This window comes from Chenopodium quinoa, unplaced genomic scaffold, assembly GCF_001683475.1.
Source record: "Chenopodium quinoa cultivar QQ74 unplaced genomic scaffold, ASM168347v1, whole genome shotgun sequence".
Classification (NCBI taxonomy): Eukaryota; Viridiplantae; Streptophyta; class Magnoliopsida; order Caryophyllales; family Amaranthaceae; genus Chenopodium; species Chenopodium quinoa.
In genome coordinates, this window is record NW_018744620.1 from 105,834 (window position 1) to 132,452 (window position 26,619).

Genomic DNA, 26,619 nt, shown 5'->3' on the forward strand with positions numbered 1-26,619 from the left:
CAACAGATCCTGGCGGCTGCTGAAGAAGAGGCGATGGACGTTGCGTTGGAGGAGGAAGAGCCTGTTGTGGCGCTTGTGCCACTTGGGGGAAAGGCATCAAAAGATGATGCAGCGAAGGCCGAGTCCAGCAAGAAGAGTGCTGACCAGGCGGCTGCTGCTGATACTGAACTGCCCCCTTCTTAAGCTTTAAGTATATTTTTTCTTTTCACGGCCTGCGTGCCGTTTGCTTTGTAATTACCCGGCCAGGGGGCCGGGGTTTTGAATATTCTGCTGGTCTTTTATGGCCGGCTCATTTTAATCAAATTTTTTGTTTTTGTTCAAATTTGTCTAAGTATTTGAAATTTGCTCACTAGACAGACTGTTGTGTATGGCCGAACGTTAAGACAGGTACAAATAGTAAGTATGCCGCCTATGCCCCTGGACGACTGGTTGTCTGTTTCCAGGATAGATGATCAGTCGGCCATTTAATCAATCGGTATTCGAACTCTTTATTCAATTTGACCAAGTAAATAGAATTACCAAGTAGCCAAGGAATTTAAGTAGGAAAACAAGCGGCGGGTACCGGTTGTTTCCCTTTATTGCCAATGTTGGCCTCTAATTTGTTATTTGTTAACCTAGCAAGAGTATTGGTTGAGAGCCTTTGTTTATTAAAAACAAGTGGACGACTCGTACCTTTTAGGCTCAGTACTAAGTTTGAGTGACTATTAAGTTAACATAGGAGTTACTTAGTCTTCGTCACAATCTTGATTGAGTAGTAAAGGTATCAGGCGGCGTAGGCCGGCTAGACCCCTTGATTCACCAATGTTTGTTGGCTATTTACTCAATAGGTTATCCAGTAGGAATAGGGGTTCGAGTGCCCTTGTTTGTATAAAACCGGCGGACGACTCAAACTTTTTAGGTTCCATACCAAATTTGAAGGAGTGACTATGAGTTAACTTTGGAGTTACTCAGTCTCCGTCACTTTTGTTTGAGAAGTAGAGGTACCAGGCGGCGTAGACCGGCTAGACCCCTTGATTCGCCAATGTTTGTTGGCTATTAACTCAATAGGTACCCCCTGCATTTATCCCAAGTAATACAGGCGGTCATCTGACTCAGATGTCAACTGCTACCACTGGTTTGGTTAGTGATAGAGTTATCCTTGTCTCAAAAACGGCTACGTGGTTGCCCTTTGGGACAGTCGTATAGGTGCCGTGTAATTAGTTTATAGAACAATGTTCCACCCAAAAGGGAGCTGCTCTCTGCGACGAATTTCATCCGAATGGATGCCGCCGGACGCCTGCTATAATGTTGGGACAGGTCGGATTAGTTTTTAAAGGTTAGATCAGTTGACTAGGCGCCTGGTCTGATCATTCGGCCAGTGGCCTTGGTATGTTCTTGGTGAACGTATGTGCTAAGTAAAAGAAGGGTAGCCGCCTGTTAGTTACAGGATCGGCCAGGCCCTAAACTTTTTAGCTAAGTATTGTGAGTAAAATACTCGAGGGAGAGTAGCCGACTGTAATGGAACAGACGGCGGCCTCTGTAAAGATAAAGAGTGAAACTCAATGGAGAGTAGCCGACTGTAAAGGTACAGACGGCATGCCCCTCGTAATACAAAATTGAATAGTAAGTGCCAACTTTATTAAGTAGCTCTTTACTTTACATCATTCAAAAGAAATATTTCTTAAGGTTATCTACATTCCAAGTTCGAGGCAACGGTTGTCCGTCTGGTGTTTCCAGACGGTAGGTACCGTCCCTGACTTCCGCATAGATTCGGTAGGGTCCTTCCCAGTTGGGAGTTAGTTTGCCAGACTCGTTAGCCCTACCAACTGCTTCCATTTTTCTAAGTACAAAGTCCCCTACTTTGAGTGGACGCCTGTGCACTTTTTTGTTGTATGATCTAGTCATTCTCAGGCGGTAGATTTCATGGCGCAAAACAGCATTGCCCCTCTTTTCAGGAAGTGAGTCTAATGCCAGGCGCATAGCTTCCCAGTTTGCCTCTTCGTCATATAGCATTACTCGAAGAGTCGGCTCGTAGTGTTCTATTGGAAGAACAGCTTCTGCACCATAAGTTAGGAGGAATGGAGTTTCTCCAGTCGCCCCTTTTTCAGTCGTCCTAATGGCCCAAAGAACATGTGGTAGTTCATCTGCCCATAGGCCGCCTGCTCGTTCAATTTTTTTCTTGAGACCGTCTGAGATGATTTTATTAAAGGCTTCTACCTGGCCGTTTGCTTGTGGACGGCCGACAGATGCAAAGTAATGTCCAATTCCTTGGTCTCCCAACCAGCTTTTGAGAACAGGCGTCTCAAATTGGGGACCATTATCAAAAACCATAGACATGGGAACCCCGAACCGAGTGATGACGTTTTTCCAAATGAATGAAATTACATCTTTCGTCTTGATTCCCTTTACAGCCTCCGCCTCTACCCATTTAGTGAAGTAGTCCACGGCAACAAGTATATACCTTCTGCCGCCTGTAGCAGGCGTATATGGACCCAGAATGTCCATGCCCCACTTAGCAAACGGTAGTGGGCTGTGAATGGTAGTGAGGTCAGTAGCCGGACGGTGAATTAATTTGCCAAACCTTTGGCACTTGTCACATTTTTTCACCATCTCCATTGCATCTGCTTCCAAAGTAGGCCAAAAGTAGCCCTGCCGCCTTGCCCTTTAAGCAAGCATCCTACCACCTATATGGGAAGCACAGAAACCAGAGTGAAGATCATCTAGTATCTCTCGTCCCTTTTCAGGAGTAACACACTTTAAGAAGGGTTGAAGGTGCCCCCTCTTGTGCAGTTCCCCCTGTATCATTTCAAAACAGGAGGCTCGTTTTTTCAGTGATGCCGCCTGTTGAGGATCATCCGGCAGTGTACCGTTTGTCAGATATGCCCTGATTGAATCCATCCAGGTTGAGCTTCTGTCTAGAATTCCAATAGGATTTTCCTCGATGCTTCTCTTCTCCATTACTTCCCAAAACACAGTTCGAGGAGTATCGGAGGAGGCGGATGATGCTAATTTCGAGAGTGCATCTGCCTGGTTGTTTTCTGATCTCGGTACTTGGATCAGATGGAAATCCTCAAGGGAGCCGACTGCTTGTCGGACCGCCTGTAAATATTTGATCATGGCCGGATGTGTTGCTTCGTATTCGCCATTGTACTGACTCACTATCAGTTGTGAATCAGAACAGGCGTCTATTTTCCTTGCCCCGGCCGCCTTACACATGCGGATCCCGGCTAGTAAAGCTTCATATTCTGCCTCATTGTTTGAAGCCTGGAAACTGAAGCGTAGAGCATACTCGAACCTGTCGCCCTCTGGAGATTGACATACGACGCCTGCTCCACAACCGTTTGAAGTAGAGCTTCCGTCCACATATACCTTCCAGACTTGGTCTGGAACTTGAGAGTCAGGAGGACGAGTCATCTCTACAATAAAGTCAGCAAAGGCTTGCCCCTTCACTGCTTTTCTAGGCTCGAAAGTAACTTCGAGACTCTGCATTTCTATGGCCCATTTGATCATTCGTCCGGAGGACTCCATGGTGGTAAGGGGCCGTTTGATCGGTTGGTCGGTATACACGACGACTGCATGTGCCAGAAAGTAGGGTTTCAATTTTTTAACAGCCATGAAGAGTGCAAGACCAAATTTCTCCACTAGGGGATACCTCAACTCGGCATTTTTCAGTACGTGACTGACAAAGTAGACCGGAAGTTGACAGCCGTCCCTTTCAGCGAGGAGCACCGCGCTTAACGCATGATCAGAGACGGCCAGGTACATGTAGAGATTTTCTTTGGGCAAAGGGCTGACCAGCCTTGGCAAGGAATGCAAGTGAACCTTTAATTTCTGGAAGGCGGCCTCAGCATCCGGCCCCCATTCAAACCTTGCCTTTTTCTTAATTGCCTGGAAAAAGTATAGGCATTTGTCGCCTGATCGGCTTAGAAATCTTCCCAAGGCCGCCAGACAACCTGTTAACTTCTGAACCTCTCGGACGGTACGAGGCGACTGCATGTCAATGACCGCCTGTACCTTCTCAGGGTTCGCCTCTATTCCTCTCTGGTTGATAAGGAATCCGAGAAATTTCCCAGACTCAACTCCAAATACACATTTCTTGGGATTGAGCATGACATGGTGCCGCCTGAGTGTGGCGAAAGTTTCTCGGAGGTCCGTCAGATGATCTTTCTGAAGTTTAGTCTTAACAATCATATCATCAATGTATGCCTCGACGTTTCTCCCAATCTGATCAAAGAACACTGTGTTTATCATTCGTTGGAATGTAGCCGGGGCATTCTTAAGACCAAACGGCATGACCGTATAACAGTATAATCCCTGATCAGTGACGAAGGCCGTCTTCTCCTGATCTTTCTTCCACAAAGGAATTTGATGAAAACCAGAATAGGCGTCCATAAAACTCATCAAGGCATGGCCGGCTGTTGAGTCGACCAGGTTATCAATTTTGGGCAGAGGGTAACTGTCTTTGGGGCACGCCTTGTTCAAGTCTGTGTAGTCTACACACATTCGCCAGGTGCCATTCGGCTTTTTAACAAGTACCACATTTGCAACCCAATCTGGGAAGTAACATTGCCGAATGAACCCTGCATCAAGTAATTTTTTGACTTCGGCGGCGGCCGCCTGACCTCTTTCTTCACCATGGTTCCGCTTCTTTTGCCGTACCGGCTTCTTTTTCGGATCCACAGCGAGTTTGTGTACTGCCAGATCAGGACTAATGCCTGGCATTTCATGGACTTCAAATGCAAAGATGTCCTTGTATTCTTTCAACAGGTTGTGAAAGTCATCACCAAGGTTTCTCAGAGCAGTCGTCCCAACTTTGACTGTTCGGTCAGGGCGGGAGTCGTCTAATATCAGGTCCGTATGCTCACCAGCCGGCTGAGGGCGGAACTCATCCGGCCGGTCCTCTGCCAATGATTGCTATTTTCTTGCCTTTCTGGCGGACTCTGTCTGGGACGCCTTTCTTTTTCTGTCGCCTGTTTCTTGAACAGGCGCACTTTCCTTGACATTGTCAAGGTCTGTTTTTTCTCCACTTGACCCAGTGGCCTTAGCAGTGGGTTTGACATCCGAGAGATAGCACTCTCGGGCCATCCTCTGATCTCCCCTTAGGGAGCCGACTGTTCCATTGTCCCTTTCAAACTTAAGCAGCATAAGTGACGGGATTATAACAGCCTTGGCACTATTCAGGGTTGGGCGACCCAGAATCATGTTGTAGGCAGAGAGTTCCTCTACAACTAGGAATCGGACTACCATGTGTCGTCCTTCCCCTTTTTCGCCCAGGCGGACGGGTAGATCAACTCGTCCCAGTGGGTGGACGACTCCTCCTCCAAACCCTATTAAAGGGTGGGAGGCCGGATGTATGCAGTCCGTCTGATATTTCAGTTTTGACAGACATTTGCTGCTGATGAGATCTGAAGAGCTCCCAGTATCTATGAGGATTCGACCAACTCTCTGGTTGGCCACTTTACATTCAATAACGAGAGGGTCGTCATGCGGCCCCCTTATTCCTCCTAGATCCTCTTCAGTGATGACAATCTCAGGAAATGTATATTTGGACGGTCGTTCTTGGTGAACGGAATTTACATCTAACCGCCTTATATTATCTTTGTTGCCCCTAATAGTGGGGCCGCCTCCTGAGAAGCCGCCTGCAATGGTGTAGACGACTGCATCATCTGTATCGGAACTGTCGGCCTGTTGATTCTTTTTGGCCGACTGCTTTTTTGAGGAAGTATTCCCCGTAGATTTCTTGACATAAGTGTCAAGATCACCTTGATCAGCCAAGCGGTCTAGGTACCGCATGAGACTAATGCAGTCGTTGGTGTGATGACCAATGTCATCATGATAAGCACAGATTTTGTCTTGGCTCCGGTTGCTCGCAGAACCCTTCATGGGGAGCGGTTTCTCAATTGAGAGCCGTCCCTTTATTTCTTTTAGGATAAACTGGTTATCCTTGTTAAACACATACTTTGGGGAGTATGGTTTGAATTCCTTTTTCTTCTTGGCCGGCTGTTTAGAGGAATCAGCCGCCCAGACCCCTTTTCTTTTTTCATCTTTGTTGGACGACTGTTTCTGTCGTCCTTCTCTATTGTCGAACCTCTTCCCGTCCGACTGTTTCATTGTACACAGATCAGTCGCCTGTATATAGGCTTCTGCTTCAATCAAGGCCTCTTGAAGAGTCGCCACCCTTTTTCGAACTAAATCAAATTTGAAGGTAGACCCGTCTTTGAGACCTCTAAAAAAGTCAGTATAAGCTACCTCATCCGGTAACCCTTGAATCTGTATTCTCATCAGGTTGAACCGCCTGATGTAGGAACGAAGCCCCTCCTTTTCACCCTGCTGAATTGTCCCCAAATCAAGGGTCCTTTTCTTCGCAGGGATGTTCATTGCAAAGTTGGAGGCAAATAAGTAAGCAAGCGTCCTGAAACTGTTTACACAACCAGTCGGCAGGTTGCCGAACCATTGCTGTGCAATTCCCTTGAGAGTTGCTGGGAAACACTTGCACCAAGTGGGATCATCCAACCCTTGAAGGTACATCAGGTTGGTGAATGCCATCAGATGGTCTTCCGGGTTAGTAGTGCCATCATAGGCGCCTACTAAAACATTTTTTACTTTGGCCGGCTGAGCGGCTTCAGTAATTTCCTTGGAGAAGGCCGACGGCTGTTCACCAAGTCTAAGCAGCCGTAGCTGCCAGTCCATAGGTTGGACGTTTTTTGCTGCAGGTCCACCAAATGGAGGTGGCTGCATAAAATATTGTTGTTGCGGCACAAATGGCAAATTTGGTACCGCCTGCGCACTATGAAAGCCAGACTGACGGGAGGTGCCGCCTGACTGACTCTCATGGTACGACTGAGTTGGCCTCATCGAGGCATTTCGCAAACTGTCCTGAAAATTTGAAGTAGAAGCCGACTCTGATAATCGGTCACTCTTCTTCTGCTCTAGCAGGTGCCGAGCATCTGTGAACGTTTGCTTTGACCCGTCCGCCTGAATATGACGAACCGGTTTCCTATTTCCCGTAGGATAACGGAGTTTTGTGAAATCAAGAGCAGACGGCTCCCGCTTCTTAGATTTAGGATGGGGAGTCGCCTCTCGCCCTTGAACTGGCTTCCTCTTCAGTGAAGTGGAAGGTTTTTTGGCCGCCTGCTCTTTGACTGAAGCAGGCGGTTTTTTGTTGATCAACTCTTGGATCTCTCCCTTGAATCCCCTCATGAAGGTCATGAGTTCGTTCCTTGTGATGGGAGCAGACCCATCAGTCGGCTGTTGCCGAGCAAGCGGTGCGCCTGCTGGCTCGCTTCCTGTTTGAAGATACTCCCGTTCCCTTATTTCAGTATGACGGGTACGGCGGGCCCTTAGGGTCCCGTCTGGAGCTGTATGAGTTTCAACTTCAAATTCACTTTCGGTATCATGGTCCGACTGAACTTGTGGGTCGTCTAGGGGACGCCTCTCTTCTGGGGTCGGTACAGACTTGGATGCCATCTCTGAAGTACTCTCCCCACAGACGGCGCCAAATGTTTTGGGGTTTTCTGATGTCCTGCGGGAGAGCTACAATTCCGAGACTGGAACCGGACGCCTGTACCTGCAAAATAACGGAGACTCCTGAGAGCTCCGCCTCCAACGGTCAAGTTAGTACCTGATTAAGGAGTAATTAATACAGAAATTAAAGTAATAAGGTCTCTCTAGGTGAGAGTATTTAATGTAGGTAATCTGCTTTGCTAGCGAGATCAGCCGGTTATTAGTGTGTTCCGTAAAATATTCGGTCCCTTGATTAATGAGGATTAATCGAGTATTTATAGCCTTGGGAAGCGTGCAACTCTCTAGGTTTAAGGTAAACCTAGGGCCGATCGGGCTTCTAGACTGAAATGGGCCTTGATGGCCGGTTGTCCCATTTGGCATGGGTGGACACGTGGCGTGTCTTAAGTGGTCCGTGGAGGACGCGTGGCGGAACCTGGTTGGTCCACTTGTCAAACGGCGCTTGGTGGATAAAAATCCCCTAATCAATTAGTCTTCAATGTATGACGGTTTGCATGGAACTGTTACATTGAGGGACTGCTCATTGTGGCGACTGTTGAGTTTCCTTTTGCTGGCGACTTTTAAGTTCCTTTTATTAAATTAGCTAAGTCAGTTAATTAATGTAACTCTTTCCTTAGTCTATAAAAGGAATTCTAGTCTAACTTTTGTAATCAGACTATTATGAATGAAATATTTAACTTTGAAATATACCTTGTGTTATTTCTTATTTTAACTTGTTGATTCAAGTTACTTGAACTCGTGGACTCGAGTTTGTGACCTTAACTCGGAGTGTTCAGGGTTAGCTTATCTTATGGTTAGTAGAGTGAGTGTTCAACTCTAACCATATCTATCCTTGATTAGTATTTCAAGTGTTCCTTGCTAATCAAACCTTCAGTTCCTCACCCTAAGGAACTCGTTCCTGTTCCTTACCTTTTTCCACGTAAACACCTAGCCTAAACACTTAACCCATAACCTGAAAAACCAACCCTACCTTAGATTCCGCATCAGATACCAATATGCAGATCTTGTTCTCATAGCAAGGGCGAAGGGGAAGCCGAAGCCTGAGCAGTTTGAGGAATGGATGAACAAAGAGGCCTCAAACGGTGAGGAGCCGGTTCAGGGGCGAGAGGGAGGGAGAGAAAGAGTACGAGACAGAGGAAGCACAAGTGAACTTTACTCTATCTCCGCCTGGGAAAGACGCGTCAGTGGCCCCGCCTCAGTAAGATTAGCTTTTATTTCTTTCTTTTCGGCCTTGAGCCGTCTTCATTTCCAGTCCGCGTGCCGAGTATTCATGTTTGTATTTATCAACATTTCAACTCTCCCGGACGTAGATCCGGTTTGACAATCTCTCCCGACCCTCAGGTCGATTTTTATTTATGAAGTAGTTGACTGAGTCGGTTTTGTTTCAATTTTTAATTTTAAAATTCTTTGATTTTTGCTATATATATGCTTTGATTTTACCTAACTGGTTAATTGCATGTGACAACTAACAAACCGGTTGGCCTCTTTCCCCTGGGCGGCTGTGTGGTTGGTTTCAAAAAGTTAATTGATTGACTTGGGAACTTTTGATACTTTAAAGAGTATGTCAAGTTCCTAGGTCAATCAATCACTACCGTGATTTCCCCAAACCAAGTACTCAACCGTCCAAGATTCAGGCGGAATAAATTTGGATACCTAGGCGTTCTCGGAATTGCCTAGTCCATTGAATAAGGAAATCCTTCCTCACTCATTTGTCAAGGTTGATTAAATGTACACAGGCGTCCTTTTGCCCTATTGGGGGAACATATATTTTTAATCTAAGTTGGAATATCAGTCGGATACCGCTTGATGTCCTACGGACATGCGGTATTTAGGCTTCATTTTAGATTATTCAGGTCAAACGGCTATGAGTTAACCCATATTGGGTCTATCAATTAGGCCATTTGTGTATGAATTTATAGAGCAATTTACCACCCAAATGGGAGATGCTCTCTGTGACAAATTCACCCAGATAGACATCGCTGGATGTCTTGCTCTTGTTGGAGCAGACAGTTGGTTTAGATTTGGCCGCCTGCACATTGCACAGGCAGTGTTCCCATTAGGAGACATATGTAACATAATAAAAATAATCAAACTGAAAATAAAAAGCGGTTTTTCATTGATAAGTTTTTCATTTACAAAAAAATTACAAATCTTAAAAGTAGTACTTTTTAAAGTTGTCTACGTTCCAAATTCCGGCTAGCTTCCTGTCGTCTGGTGTTTCCAGGCGGTAGGTGCCGCCTCTTACTTCTTCATAGATATGGTAGGGTCCTACCGGTTGCCTTCATTTTCCGTAACACAAAGTCCCCAACCTTCAAGGGCCGTTTGTGTACTCTCTTGTTGTAGGCTCTTGTCATTCTCAGACGGTAAATCTCATGGCGCAAGGCAACATTGCCCCAACGTTCTGGAAGTGAGTCCAATGCCAGCCACATGGCCTACCAGTTTGCCTCCTCATCATACAACATAACTCGAAGTGTCGGCTCATAATGCTCGATAGGTTAGACGGCTTCAGCACCGTATACCATGAGGAATGAGGTTTCACCGGTTGCCCCTTTTGCGTTTGTTCTGATGGCCCATAGGACATGAGTTAACTCTTCTGCCCCTAGATTGCCAGTTGTTTCAATTTTTTTCTTAATGTCGTTTAAGATTGGCTTGTTGAAGGCTTCAACCTGGCCATTTTCTTGGGGTCAGCCTACTGATGCAAAGCAATGTGAGATCCCTTGATCTCCTAACCAATTCTTGAGGGTAGGCGTCTCAAATTAGGGGTCATTGTCAAAAACTATAGACATAGGTAACCCAAACCGGGTGATGATGTTCTTCTAAATGAAAGAGATGACATCCTTTATCTTGATGCCTTTGACCGCCTCTGCCTTCACCCACTTGGTGAAATAGTTAACAGCAACTAAGATATACCGCTGTTCGCCTGGCGCAGTTGTATCCGGACCTAGAATGTCCATGCCCCATTTGGCGAATGGTACCGGGCTGTGAATGGCCGTTAGATCAGTGGCCGGACAGTGGATGAGCTTGCCAAATCTGTGACACTGATCACACTTCTTCACCATTTCCATGGCGTCTACTTCCAGAGTCGGCCAGAAATATCCCTGCCACCAGACCCTAACTGTTAGAGCCCTGTCGCCTATGTGTGAGGCGTAATAGCTCGAATGTAAGTCATCCAGAATCTCTTGCCCCCTTTCTGGGGTGATGCATTTCAAAAGAGGCTTAAAAAAGCCCTTTTTGAAAACTTCTCCATTGTGAATCTCAAAGTTCGACGCACATTTTATCATTGCGACCATTTCTGGATATGCATCTGATAGAGTGCCGTCTAATAGATAGGCCCGGATGCCGTCCATCCAGGTTGAACTTCGGTTCAGTACTCCAATGGGATCCTCTTCAATACTTCGTTTTTCCATCACTTCCTAGATGACTGACCGAGGTGTATCACATGAGGCGGACGATGCCAGTTTTGACAAAGCATCCGCCTGATTGTTTTCTGACTAAGGCACTTGACTTAAGTTGAAATTGTCAAGTGTCTCGGCCTCTCCCCTGCACGAAATTGGAGCGCCCGCTCCTCTGCACGCTAGGAGTGCCCGTGCACGAAATTGGAGCGCCCGCTCCTCTGCACGCTGCTCGACTTTTTGCGGAGCTTCCTAGGCAATTTAGTAAGGGGTATAAATAGATTTTTTGCTCATTTTAGGGGGAAAATCCATATTTTCAGTAGTTTTAGGTTAGTTTTAGGTTTTTAGAGAGAGAAACTCTCAAATTTTGGAGAGAGAAAGTGAGAGAAACAATGGTTTTCATGGATTTTGGATAATCAAAGGAGGAATTTGATGATTTGAAGATCTCCATTTTATATCAATGAGCATTTCTTACTCTCTTCTCTCTTTATGCTTTATTAATTGCTTTGTTAATCATGTTTGAGTAGATTTCCTTCTACTAGGTGTTGAGTGAAGCTTTGTTATGGTTAATTGAGTTATTTGAGATAAATTTGATGATAATTGTGTGATTAAATTGATTGAATTGATGATGGCATGTTGTTTGTTTTAGATTGGATTGATCTCCCAAGATAGCAAACTTAATTGCATGTTAGTTCTAGTTTGACAAGGGATTGTGAATTAGAATTTATATATTTGATTGCATTTTGGGTAAATTTCTTCTATGCACCTAGTCAATGAGGGATCTAGGCTAGGAATTTGAGAGATTGCTCTTGATGGTAATTAATTCCCATTTTAATTCTTTCTTTGCATGATTGATTATCAAATCGATTCCCATTAACTTGTTAATTGTTCAAAGTGGATCTTTGCCCCTAGTAGACTTTGTAATATCTTGATCTTTATATGTGTGTTAGTGTAGTTGTAGTGTCCACTATCCATAAACCGACTTCGGCGTAGCTTAAGCATTAGATCGAGAACAATCCAACATTACCGTTCCTTGTGGTTCAACTCCGAACTTACCACTAGACTTGTTTAGGGGTTAGTTTAGGATTATAATAAATTTTGTTTGGCCGTGAGGAGGTTAGTCAACGACATAATTTCCCCGCGCTCAAAATGGCGCCGTTGCCGGGGAACGGTGTCAATGCTTGATTGTTTTTGATTTCTTGAGTCTAGGTATTTGTGTATACTTTTCTTTTTATTTTTTTTTTATTTTTTCTTGTTTTTGTAAAAAAATGGCAAGTAACTCGTTTCCTCAATATGACAATGAGCCTTTTTGTGAATATTTTAATAGACTTGAGGGATATTTGGATTTTGATTGTTGTAGTCTTTGGGAGGCTTGTGAGATTTGTTATTTTGGTTTGAATGAGCAAACTAGGGATGAAGTTGAATGCATGCATAATGGTGAATTTAGAGCATTATCAATTGATGATGCTTGGGATTTTTATGTTTGGTTTGCTTGGGATGTCTATAATAAGGGTAATCATGATTCTATTATTGATATGCAATGTGTTGATACTTCTAATATTAGCATGAATTCCCATGATTTGTTACATGATCCCTTAAGTGAACCTAAAACACATGATTTCAACTCTATTTCCTCTTTTGTTCATGATGATGAGGTACATCCTCAAGTTGATGCTAATGGTGTGTTTCAATATTCTTCATTATTTACCATGCCTTCTTGTGATGTGCTTCGTTCCCTTAATGATGAATCTCATGTGTTTGATTGTGCCCCCACTCCCCAATGTGATGTATATGCTCATGATCTTAATGTTGATTTTTCCAATCTTGGTTGTACTTCTTCTTCTCTTGTTGAGCCTCAACCTTCAACACCTTTTGAATCCCTTATTGCTACTTTTGAATCTCAAATTAGGTGCATTGAGCTTGATAATGAGCTTGAGCCTAGTAAGGAAATGATTCTTAATTCTATGAGAGGTCAATTAGAGATAATGAAAAAGAATGAGGAGCGTCTTGAGGAGGGAAGGAGAAGAAAAGAAGAGTTAGAAAGCCAATTGTCACCCTTGATGCTTGTTTGTGAAAAATCCCAATTTAATGTGTGTGTTGAGGATGATGATGATGATTTTGAGCAACCAAGAGAGTGTGAGGATCCCATTGGTGAGCATATGAGTGATGGTGAAGGAGTTGAGAATGAAGAGAGTGTTGATTTTGAAAATCCTAACCCTCTTTACCATCTTGATGAGTCTCAAGTGCATGATTGTGATCCTTTTATCCATGAGTATTTGGATTCATTTGAGGTTATGTCTAATGTGTTTATTGAGTGTCAAATGAAAACCCATATCCTTTTGAGTGAGTTCATTAAGAATGCTTCATGGGAGAGAGATGATTTTGAAATGAATTTGCATCCATTCATGCATGGCTTTGAGATTTTAGGCTTTAAGGAAGTTGAGGGAGTTGTTGTTCATGATTGTAGTGAAGGGGATTATTCAGTTCCTCTTGGAAGTTGGATGTTTGAGGGAGATCATGATCATGAGTGTTCTTCTTTTGAGGATTCTATGATTGATTTTCATGCTCAAATTGGTGATTTGAGGGATGGTGGTGAAGAAGAGACCATTTGTGAGACCATTGCTCCTATCCCCTTCTCTCATGTCCCTTTTTCTAGGAATTTCAACCATATCCCCTACACTCCTACATCCCTTCCTTCCTTTGTTAATGAGCCTATTGGGGAACCCCTTACCTATGAAGATTTTCATGTCCCTCATTCGTCTTCTATTGAGGAAAAGGGTGATTTTGCCACCCAAAAATATTTTTGTAAAGAGAGTTTGCCTTTCTATTCTTCTTCTTATTTTCTTGAATTTTCTTTTGATTCTTCTTCTTCTTGGCAACTCCCTCTTCACCTTCTTTTGCGTGCACTAATCTTGGTGCATGCCCTTCTTATATCATTTGCTTACTTGTTATCTTATGAGATGTGTAGTAGTGCATTTGACAAGCTCTTGCGATCGTTGCAATATTATTTACTAGAGCGGTCAAGCTTGGACCTTAAGCAAGCCTTTCTCGGGAAGTAACCCGTGTTTTATTGCTTTCATTTTCTTTTCTTTTTAGAATAGATTTTCTCTCATGGAAATTTTTGTGTGCCTTTTTCTAGGTACATAACTTGATATACTTTGGTGCATTGGTTTGGATCAAGAATCAAGGAAGTTTGGCACCACAATTGGATTCACCACCTAAGTTAGTTACTAGTTCGCGCGTGTTATGCATTGTTACTTGTTTTTATTTGTAAAATGCATGGGCCATTCACATACAGTGAATGGATGAATGGAAGATATATTGTTTCACAGGTTTCGTGAAAATGGCAATTAGTGTGGCCTGATTTGGATAGTAAATACGGACTGCGATCCGTTATGTATTTTTGTAAATCTAAATACAGTCTGCGTACCGTTGCGTATTTTTGTACTTTAATATTTAGATTAATCCTAGTCGTAGTAGCTAGTAATTTTATTTTGGCGAAGATGTCTCAAGATGGCGTTTCTATGAAGACGAGCCAAGATGAAGACTCTTGAAGATTTGAAGATTTCAAGGGGTCATGCTAGTTGCCAAATGCATCTTATTTCAGTGACATTTTGGCATAAGTGTAACAAATGACAGTTGGACTCGACTAGTGTGGCCGAGGCATAAGTGTAGCAAATGACAATTGGTGTTGTAGGGGTCGAATGAAGCACGCCTAATTAAGCATGTGTGAATATGCTTGGCAATCATAGGAAGTAGGATTTCACATATACAATTAGGGACAAGGAAAGTAGGGAGCCGCCAACAAGTTTTTAAGGAACTTGTAAATCGTTCACGGATCATTTAAGGCAACCACGAATAAGGGACAACGATAGGCAACAAAGATTGACCCGTGAAGGTTACACCCCATTCATAATTCATGAGACTACTAACTCCATATGGTTCGGAACCACAAAAGGAGGATCGGGGATGATGGTATGAAGTGAGTCATGGAGTCACATTCGCCCATATTGGCCTCTACTCGATTCTTATTGTGAAAAGTACTTTGCGATCTCAAAGGCATGCAAACAAAGATTTAATTTGCTCCAAACTAATATTAGGCTAAATTGGTTGAATGTCAACACATAATTCTAAATATTAGTGATCACTTCAATTAAATACAAGATTAAAAAGGATCCTAACCGGTTGTCCAAATTATCTTATTTAGGCGTTATATTTAATTACATACTCCCTTTAGACATGCAATACAGTGATCAACAATAACAATAGAATAACAATAACATTGGAAGCAATTTAACCATAATAAATCTAACAGTTTATACATGACAATCAAAAAAATCGTTAGAAATATAATAGGAACAAAAGGAACATGAATTCTTACTTTGATTGAGTTTGCTTGCAAATATAAAACAATAAACACGTTAGTAATTTCAAGGAAAATTAATGAACAACAATGGAAATTAAATTAAATGAAAATAGAGTTGATTTGGGGCCAAACCCTCAAACAGTTCTATCTTTCACGCCTTGGTTTAAGTATTGAATTTCGGGTAAAGTATGGACTCCTTGGAGTGCTTAGGGATGAATTGTGAAATTGGGAAGACAAGTATTTAGGCTCGACATAAGAGAGAAAGAGAGTATCAATTGGTGCCTCAAAACTGTAAAATCAGCCTCGTATTTATAGAGGAAATGTGAGGGGAGCAGTCCGAAACCCCCGAAATGAGGTGTCGCAACAGAATAAACGCTGTTGTACGACATATCTGTCTTGGCACAGTGTAACCTGCGGTGGTATGGATTTATGCCGTGGCTCGACAGTCAAAACTATCATTTCTGAAGGTCAAAACGCGTAAAAAGATAAAAGCGGGTAAAACAAATTGACGTGGCACAACAGATAGTTTTTCTGAAAATCTGTTTAAAATTCATTTTAATCTTATATTTTACATAAAGTACGTGATAAATAGGCGTCATTTCTGTTATTCTAGACTCATTAGGGTTTTAATATTTATTAATCGGGCTCAATTAATAAATAAATTAGATAGATTAAAATGGCTTGAGCTAAAATGAAAGATTGGACAATGCTTTGACTAAATACTTGGACTGATCTGCGGATTGATTTGTAAACTGTGTTGGATTGAAAATGGCTTTTAAGCGCTCTCGAGATTAAATTCTCGACCCGACCAATAATATGGTGAAAGATTGTTCATCATCAGGTTTGTTTTTGGGGAGACATTTTTAGATGTCTACAGATGTTGACTAGTGTGGCCGGAGATAATGATGAATGATAACGGATCTGAGTAACTCATATGGTGCTTTCGGCTCCCGTGGGCATCTCTTTCTTAATTCTCTTCTCTTTTCAAACAGATTTGTTCTAGAAACCAGTAATTCTTTTATCTTTGACAAACACCAAACAACATTACTAACATCCGCAACTGCAACTTCGTTAACTTCATTCGGGTTTGTTTGACATCGTTTTTGGTTTTCAATTTTCTGTTTTTTTGAAAACAAAAAACCAAAAACGGATCTGAGTAACTCATAAATTTACCGTTTTTATTTTTTATTTTTTATTTTTTTTTATTTGCATCACTTGGGAATGCACGGAGTTTTAGGAGAGTAATATAATATTGTGAGTGGGTGAATAAATTATTATAGTAAAAGTAAGATGGGGACCATGAAAGAGAAAGTATGTGAGAGATAATAGATATTTTTATTTATTTCGGTGGGACCATGGAAAAGAAAAATGATAAAATAATTTGAGTGAGTTTAAAATAAGAGAGAGAAATGATAAAATATAATGTAAAGTTACCAAATATAGAAGTGATGCATTTAAAAAAAACACCCATAATAGGGAAGTGATTCAAATAAAAAAAACCGGAGGGAGTATTGTATGAATACTTCATATTTTACATCCCAAATGCAAATAATACGGAGTAACAAAAATGCCACCTGATTTACTCCATTTTGTTTCTCAGCCTAATTTTCCCCACCTTGGAGCTTTTTCACGTGTATAAGAGCAACTCCAATGATTGTAAATAGGGACTTGCTTGCAATATTAAATAATCCCTAGCTACTAACCTAATCCTTGGAGTTAGAAAATGCAATTAACTTCACCAAGCGTCAAGTTAATTTGCTTGGAAAAAAACTTACTAAAATAAAACAAAATTGAATAAATAAAATGAAATTTATCACCATAAATTAAGGAGGTGTGATCCATTTAAACAATAAGCTATAGCAAACCATTGAACTAAAATGAAAATTAGCTTCAAAGCTTACATCAGCTTATGATTCGTGAGCTTTCTCTCCTCCATTGAAGCACCTTCTGAGGCGAGATACTTTTTTCAATTATCAAATATCAATCTCACAATCTAGGGTTTATTCCACACTTTCATTGATTTACTCTTCTATACTATCTTTATCATTACAATTCTGCCACTTTTCAATGCTTTATTATTGCTTAATTTGAACGATAACTTTCTCTCGATTTCGCATTTAATCAAACCTTTAATTAATTAAACCTCTGTTGTACCTCAAATCATCAAATCGTGCAACAGTTACATTGTTGAGCACTGAGATTGAGGAGAGATAAAGAATTTAGCAGAGAAATCTCTGCTATTGGGATCGATTTCATGGAGGATGCATATACTAGAACTGCTACTGAGGTAAATCGATACTATTTTTTTTTTTTTGAAGTGTTTGATCTTTTGTTTGATTTAAATTAATGGTATTTGTTTGTGATTTTAGGTTCTAGCCTTCTTTGCAGTCGACCCATCAAAAGGTCTTATTGATTCTCAGGTATTTGCACTCCTCAATCACATTGCATTTTTAATTTGAATTTTGTTGCAATTATATTAATTCAATTTTTGTAACACAGTGTAAAATATTTGTCGGTTATTGTGGTGTTATCTTGAATAACATTTAATTGGAATTGCTTTTTTATTTCTTTAGTGTTGTTTGTTAAGCCTTAGGGGTTTGTTTTTGCAGGTAGCCGATCATAGAAGGATGTACGGCCAAAACGGTAAATTTAGCTTTAAGCTATGCAATTTTGTGATAAATCAGTTCTGTATTAGCATGTGGCTTAAATGTGAATGAGGCTTTACTTAGAGCTCAGTTCTTATGATGACATTTTACCCTTATGTTAAGACTTTCATTGATCTTCTTAGGTATTTGTCTAGAACACCGCAAGGTTATTTATTCAGAGCTATGGTAGTTCGAAATCAAAAGATGCATTAATGTAGGATTTTTAATAAAGGTTGCTTTTTGATTAAAAAATTTGCACTAAGCAATGGTTATAAAGCCTCTGTGATGATTAAGTTATTGCGTAGAACTTTCAAATTATAATGAATTCTTTTGAGTGGGAGTTTCAGGGAACTCTCCAAACTCCTAAAGATTCTTGAACCTATTTTGTCAGCAAAGTATTAAGGAAAGAATATTTGTTTTATTTATACTTCTAAAGCTACCTACTAGAAGCATTAAAGATGAGAAAAGCTCTGTTATACTTCATATTAATTTAATAAAAAATCAAGGCTTCAAGTTATTTGATAGATATGAGGTTTTGTTAGATATTGCAGGTGTAGTAGAGGCCTAGAATGGTGTTGTTTTCGCAGTGTGTACTTTTGCTTGTGATGAGATAAGAGTCAGCTGTTCTTGCAATATGTTGGAAGACACTGGCAGTCCCCTTTAGATTTTAGCAAACATAATTGGAAAATGAGTAGAACCAAAAAAGAAAAAAAGTGTTAGAATATATTTAATTTTTATTATGTTGTTCTGTAACTTACTTTAATAGGTGAGTTTATTGTGTGTGAAATAACTTAGTTTAAAATTTTTAGTTTATTTTCTAAAATTAATAACGAATAAATTCGAAAATTAGTAATACCTCTGTTCCCAATTTTTGAAGATTGCAATTTTTATGGGCATTTATACAATTAGTGAGAGTGTTTATGTGGTAAGTGTAATAATAACGTGGATAATGCAAGAGAGAGTTTAAAAAATGTTATGGGTATAAAACACAAGTGGAAAAAGTAAGTGAGAGTGAGTACAAAAGTGTAAATATTGTGGGTAAAGGGGTTCAGTAGTGAACTAGGTTTGGCAAAAATAGAACAAAGCAAAGTGTAAAGAACTTTAAGGAACAAACTATCGGAGAAAGTGTTAAGAACACTTAGAAATCGAGGTAGTACAAAGTATTTAATTTAAGGAAAAATTAGTTTAGTAATCCCAACTTCACCCGATTTTCTTTTAATAATCCCAACTTTGGATTATGTTGGAATAATCTGAACTTTAGGGGTTGTTTTCTTTCTTCAATCCCAAAAACCGGTGACCGGTTGAATGGGTAAATTTTTTTTTTTTTTAAAATTTTTTATAAAAACATGTGTCACAAGTTGATTAGTACAAAAAAAAAAACATAATTTAAAAAAAAACTAGCCAACCCCAACCCTCTTCACGATTCTGACTCTCAAACAATCCGGCCACCCAATCCGTGACGCCGGCCGACAGCCCCCATTCCCTCTCTCCCTCACATCGGTAACCGCAACCCCTTAAATGAACCCCTCCCATTCCCCGAAACTGGCCCACTCCCGAAACCACGGTGGTTGAAGTTGTTGCGAGCTGGCGGTGATCGGTGGCATTTGGTGGTTGGTGCTAGGAGTGAGGGTGTTGTTGTTACGAGTTGGTTGGGTTGAGGTGGCGGGTTGTGCGAAGGTGGTTGGTGGTTATTGGTGAGATTGGGAGCCGGCGGTGGTGTTTGGTGGCTGTTAGGTGGAGTTATAGGTGGAGTTATAGGCTATGGTGTTGTTGCTGTTTGTGAGGTTGGTGTGGTGTAGGGTTAGGGTGGAGATGGTGGTGGTTGGGTTGGAGTAAGGGTGAGGGTGGAGATGGTGGTGGAGGGGCTGTTGGTATTTTAAAATTTTTCTTCTTCTTCTTATTTTTTTTTAAATTTTTGTTAATTTAATTAGACCAATCTTAGCGTGACACGTTTCATTTAACCTGTTATAATAGGTCATTGACTTTTGTTGACCGGTTTGGAAATGAAGAAAGTAAACATCCCCAAAGTTGGATTATTCTAGAATAATCCAAAGTTGGGATTATTAAAAAAATGTTGTGCAAAGTTGGAATTATTAATAGGAAAAATACACTTTAATAATCTCAACTATTGCCGATTTACTTCTAATAATCCCAAGTAAGGTTTATTTTTTAATAATCCTAATTATGCCCCGTGTTTGCCTTCAATAGTCCCAAAAACTGGTAACGTGTGAATAGGGCACATGATTGGCCTAATATTAAAAAAAAAAAAACAAACAGAAAACAATCCCAGCCACCTCCACCGTGAAATCCTAGCCAACCCCCACCGTGAAATTCCAGCCAATCCTCACCGTGAAAACCGGCCGGTTACCTCCCTAACCACCCAAAAATGGCCGGCCGGCCCTCCCAACCCCCCAGCACACACAGCCGATCCACCATCACCCCCTAAACCACTCTCCTCCCTTCCCTCTCCCTTCGCCGCAAAACTAAAACAAAAAAAGGGCCGCTCTTCTAGCCCTCCCACACCCTCGAAACCGCCCAGTGGGCCGAATTTGAGGGTTGGGGAAGGGAGGAGGGTCGTTTTTGACGGTGGGGAGGTTAGTTTCGAGGGAGAGTAAGTGGTTTGGGGGTTGGAGTGGGCCGACTAGGGTGATATTGGGGTTGGGAGTGGCCGGTCGGCCATTTTCGAGGGATAGGGGAGACGACCGGCCGTTTTCTGAAGAGATGGGGGTTGGTCGTGGCGTTTTGCGGTGGCGGGAGGGGAGGGGTGGTGGCTTTTAGGGTTTTTAGTTTTTTTTTTTCATCCTTTTTTTTAATTATAGACCAATCACGTGCTGATACGTGTATTGGATACCTATTACAACATGTCATTGACTTGGGTTGACTGGTTGAGACTATTGGAGGCAAAAACTGGGCATAGTTAGGATTATTAAAAAATAAACCTCAGTTGGGATTATTAGAAGTAAATTGGCAATAGTTGGGATTATTAAAGTGTATTTTCCTATCCATTTCCTAACTCATGATTTTCATTCTAACCAAAAGCTTGTGTAATAATGAATAATAGAAAAGAATCCTCGCCCTTAGTTGTTAAGGGAATAAATATTGATCCATTTTGTCCTTAATATGAGAACGTCCATTAATACAGTTTCATGCCATTGCAATTTCACCTTAAAGATCAATTTAGCTCTTGTCTAATCAAATAGTGCTATTAAATTGGGTGTTCGATTAGGTTAATGCACGTTAGGTCATCTCGGGTCGGGTCATATTGGGTTGGGTTGATGGTCTAGTTCATGCGGATTGGGTTGTTGGGTCGTGTTTAGGGCTGTACACAGTTTGGTCTAAACCGTAACCAAACCAAACCAAACAGTATTTTAGCGGTTTGGTTTCGAATTTTTTGTAAATACGATTTACGGTTTGGTTTGGTTTTTCAAAAATTATAAACCAAACCAAAGCATAAACCAATAAACCGTATTTTAATATTTATATAATTTTCAAATAAAAAAATTAGTTATTATATATTATAAAAAATAAATTAAAAAAAAATTTAAAAAAAAAAATTAAAAATCAAAATACGACTATACGGTCAGTACTCAATAGGTCATATTTTGCTCTCAGCCTCCCACCTCTCATCCCATAAAACCCCTTCGCCTCTTTCTTCTTCGCTAATCGCTACTACTGCTTGGCTGCTGTGGTGTTGTTCATAGACTACTAGCCTCCTTTCGCCTACTCTAATGTGCTCTTATACTCCGCAGCACTCCCACCCATACTTCCAGCTCGCTGCTCACGATTCTCATAATCTCATAATGTAGTATGATTTTTTTTTTTTTTACAAATGTATTATAAATTTATGATTGTTATGTATTATTTTTATTATGTGTTAGCACTTGATTAGTTGATTGTTATTTTTATTGTAACTTTGAAGTACAATTTAATCCTTTTGGGATAATTATTTAAACTTTATTATAATTAGTGAAGTATTATTTGACAATTTTTAAGGGAAAAATGTCGTCTCATCATAAATCGCAAACCAAACCGCACCAAACCGTATTATTACGGTTTGGTTTGGTTCGGTTTCAATACTAATATGGTTTGGTTTGGTTTGAAAAATTGACCAAACCGTATTTTGTGGTTTGGTTTGGTTTCGACTCAAACCGCACCACACCAGACCATGTTCACCCCTAGTCATGTTAGAGTTGGGTCATGTCAACTGATGCATCTTCTCGGGTTTGGTCGGGTAAGGTTGGTTCAATTTGGGTTTAGGTTCACTTTGTTTAGGTTTGATACGGGTTTATAGTTGGTCAGGTCATCATGGGGTTTGATACGGGTTTATAGTAGGTCAGGTCATCATCGGGTTTGATACGAGTTTATAGTAGGTCAGGTCATCATCGGATTCAGGTTAATTTGGGTTGGTACATTATCAGATCGAGTTAAGTTTAGATTAGGTCAAGTTTAGGTCAATTCATTATCAGGTTCCGGTTTGTGTCATTTTGAGTCATGTACAATTTCATATAGTGTTGTTTGGAGAACGATATACTTCTCTTAGTAGGAAACATTTAGAAAGGAGCATGCATGTAAGTAATAAGTATGTAACTATATAAAATAAATCTAAGTTGAACTCAAGTTGAGGTGTATACAAGTCGGGTCACATAGGGAAATGTCGAGTTGAATTTGAGTCAGGTTAATAATAGGTTAAGCTGAATTTGAATCGGGTCGGTAACAGGCTGAGTAGAATTTGGGTCGGGTCAGTAACAAGTCAAATTGAATTTGGGTTTCAACAACTTGGGTTTCGGGTTGATTTTAGCTCAGGTTATCGGTTTCGAGTCACCATTTTCTCCGTTTCAAACAGGCGGTTTCGTGTTAATTTATCGGGTTGAGTCGGTTTTTTGACAGCTCTATTTTCAAATTTCAACCTTTTTATCAGCTATTGGTATGCATCATATAAATGGTTCTTTTCTACAAGACCACATATGTGCACCCAATTTAAATATGCTTCACATTTTAAATGCTCTTTAATACTATTTGATTATCTAGATTTGTTTTTGTATGTCTGATCTTCAATATTGTATTCTTTATTTGCTTTCTAATGCATGAATCCTTTTTCCTCTTGTAAATACTATGCTGGAATTTTTGGGCTTCTGGCTTCTTGAACCATCTCAGTGCTACCGCAAGAGAAGAGTAAGTTCATATCTAAACCCTCCTTATTCTTACATTAATATTAGAGAGATCCATATTGGTACTATTGTTGCTGCTGTTTCCCCTTCACTTTGTCCATATTTACTTTTTCACTTATGAAAAGCATTGTTTATATGAAAGTTGTTGAGAAGGTTGCCAACTCACTATAAAAAAAGAAGATAAAATGTCAAAGATTAGTATATAAAAAAAAAAAGAATTATTGACTGTCTGATGGTTCTGTTAGTGAATGGCCAACGTAATCCATGGTTATATGCATCTTCAGTACTGTCGTAATGTTTTTATTAAATTTGCTTGATGAAGGTACAACACTATAATGGGGTGGCAGTAGGTCTAAATTTTGATGCGTTATTATTAGTTATGGAGAAAATGTATAAGTTGTAAATTCTTATTCTTGTGATGCTTTTGGCGGTTGGTAACAAGAACAAGAACTATTCTGAAGGTGATGATTTACTGCTGGTCTACTGGCTGTGATATTGTGCTAGAATAATGTGTTGTTGAAAGATTTATTGTTTAGCAAAATAAGTGTTAGGCTGATTAGAAGAGTTACTTTACTAAAAAGAGGACTCTTGAGCGGCTTAAAGGTTTGATGTTTAAGGACAGAGTCTGACGATTTAGTTTTTGAATTGCAGGATTTTTGGAAAATAACGTAGATGACAATAATTTTAACAATTACCACTATTTCAACCAATTTTTCCCGTATAATGTACATATGTACTGCAAAATACTACTTCCTCTATTTTTATATACTTGATCTATAGCCCTTTGACACGCAACTTAAGGAAGAGATTAAAGAAAATGAACATACACTAAATAAAAGTAAACTAATACCATAAAACCTCAAATTATTCCTTTTATTGGTGGTTATATTTTTTTTGTATTAGAGAAACCGTTTATCTTCTCTAATTTCTTTCTTAAATTGTGTGCCATGGGACTATTGTCAGGTATAAAAAGAAACACAGGGGAAGTATGTGTCATTAACCTAATTTTTATAGTCCTTAAAATAGCTCATTGGACTTTGGTTTATATTGGATTATAAAAAAAATTAATTAACATTTATGCATTAAAACTAATTAAGCAATATAAATCACTTCTCTTAAAAGTTACAACATATAACCTTTAACTAATTGGCACAATTTAACTATTGTACGCCTTGTACCCCTTTTATCAAATATAGAGTTTGTTCAATTGGCTTATATCTAGCGAGTCATACTAAAGCTTCATTCCCTTTAACCTTATTTTAGTTAAATTCAATGCAAAGCAGGCAAGCTAGACCAAAATTACTTTCTTTTTTTGTTTACTTATTACACCGTTCTTTTTTTGTCCAACTCACTTTCCATTTTGGTCCATTCTCTTTCGTTCTACTTTTCATTTTGGTCTGTTCTTTTTTGCTTAACTTACTTTGCTTTATTCAGTTTTAGGTGTACCCCCCGTTATGACCTTACCCTTTTACCCCATCTTAATTACACCTTTCCACATCCTCTTTCTTACTTTGATCACCTTTTCTTTAATCCATTTACCTTTTGACTTTCTCTTTCTTACTTTATCTTACTTTTATCGTATACCTACTTCCATTTTTTAATATTATTTTTAATTGCGTCTATTTAATCAAGTAGAACATAGAAGAACGGAGGGAGTATCTATAATTCCATAGTAGTAAATATTATAAAAAATAGGTATTTGGAATGTACAAACAAAGATGAATCAAACAAGATCTCACATGACAAAGGTTTATCTTATATAGGTGTAAAATCAAAACCAAAGCTTAGTTGGACCACACTAGACTGATTGATTGACCTTAAAGTCAAACTAGAACACCTTTTTTAGGTTGAAGTAAACAAAGCGTAATGCGTAAAAGAATATTGGACTACCTCTTGAATATTTGACAACAAATAATAATTGATACACGCTATCAATAACTATGTTGATACACACTATCTTATAATTGCAGGTTCACAAAATGTACCCCTAAATTTGTTGGTACCAATAACTATGTTGATACATGCTATCTCTCTTCTCCTAATGCACACCCTCTCTCTCTCTCTCTAAATCCATAATCTCTTGCATCTTCATAGGACACTTTGATTCTTAGAGCAAATGATAATTCTTATTAAAGCTATGCGTTATTTCTCATCGCAGGTACTCCGTTCTGGAAGTTGGTCATAAAGCAGTTTGATGATTTGCTTGTGAAGATACTGATCGTGGCTGCCCTTGTTTCATTTCTTTTGGCTTTAATTAACGGAGATACAGGCTTAACTGCATTTTTGGAACCTTCGGTAAGAGGAAGCTGTATTTTTAAATTCAATTTTTGTATTAAATCAATTCATTTATATAAAGCCATGCGACATCTACAAATGAAATCTAATTTTAACAAATTCATATAATATTGAATCATGCAAAGGTTTCCTTAATCAAACCTATGATTGTTTAGAGCTTGCACTATGGTACTTCCTCACACACATTGCCGAAATATAGCCTTTTCATAGAGACAATTTTAATGATTTGTTGTGGCCGTAAGTTTTATTGATCGGATTGATTTGTACAAAATGAAAATTTGACAACCACATTGTCACCTTGGACAAATCCTTTCAAACAAAGTGATTTTAGGGCAAAAGGTGATAAATTAATTGGTTTACTCTAATACACAATAATTGCCAAAGGGCAAACAAACAAACAACTTTAACCAATAATTAACAACACCATAGGGGCAACATCTATACTGAGTTTGTAGATTTATTGAAATAAAGAACGAAAAATTAAAGAAAAAACGAAGGAAAAAGGTTGGAAATATTCTAGTTCACCTAAACGACCAAAAAAAATAAAAACCTAGAGAGAGAGAGACTGTTTGGATATTGTATACCATTTCACAAGTAGGGTACAAAGTGGGTATTGTATATTATTAAATGGGTACTTGTAGTTTAAATAGAGGAATCATATACATAGCATTTAATGTTGATTTTCATTGAGATGATATTTTTTTTTTTAAAAAGTACTACAATTTTTAATTATGATTTTTATAGAGTACCATATCGGCAAATTTATAAAAAGGAACAAAAGACAATCAATTAAATAGTGAATTGAAGTGCAAAAATTATAACAGTTACAATTGAAGCACATTGAATAGTAGAATAGACATTCAACAAAGACATAAACAAAAAAATAGCGAGAGCTTTTAATAAAGTACCATGTTGGAAATTTTTGTTCTACTTGCAAGAGAAAAAAAAAAAATAGCGAGCAACGAAGCCATAAACAATCCCCCTCCCCCTGGATCATCATCAATTTTGCTATTATCATTGGAGATGCCACCTGAAGATTAATCTACTTATTTTTGCCATTAGAGGAGGGTTGAGGGAGGAGAGAGAAGCAAATTGGGTTTCTAAGGCCCTAAAGACTCGATGATGGCGATGTGAAATAAAAAATAACCTGTGGTCTGGGGAGGAGAGAAAGAGTGATGAGGATCTATTGGAATGTTTAGCATGAAGGCCGTGAACGTATGTGGTTTTGTTCCCTTTATTTCCAGGCAACTTAA

General features: G+C 39.7%; 1 protein-coding gene across 1 annotated transcript in view; it reads left to right on the forward strand.

The window, feature by feature from the left end:
- Positions 1 to 17,117: 17,117 nt before the first annotated feature.
- The window catches only part of LOC110700125 (calcium-transporting ATPase 3, endoplasmic reticulum-type-like), a 46,708-nt gene continuing 37,206 nt past the window's right edge, over positions 17,118 to 26,619 (forward strand). Inside the window, exons 1-5 of the mRNA XM_021877614.1 lie at positions 17,118 to 17,545; positions 17,628 to 17,678; positions 17,868 to 17,901; positions 23,058 to 23,075; positions 25,230 to 25,366. Coding sequence (XP_021733306.1) covers positions 17,513 to 17,545; positions 17,628 to 17,678; positions 17,868 to 17,901; positions 23,058 to 23,075; positions 25,230 to 25,366 — 273 coding nt within the window. The 5' untranslated portion in view covers positions 17,118 to 17,512. The remainder of the gene's footprint in view (positions 17,546 to 17,627; positions 17,679 to 17,867; positions 17,902 to 23,057; positions 23,076 to 25,229; positions 25,367 to 26,619) is intronic.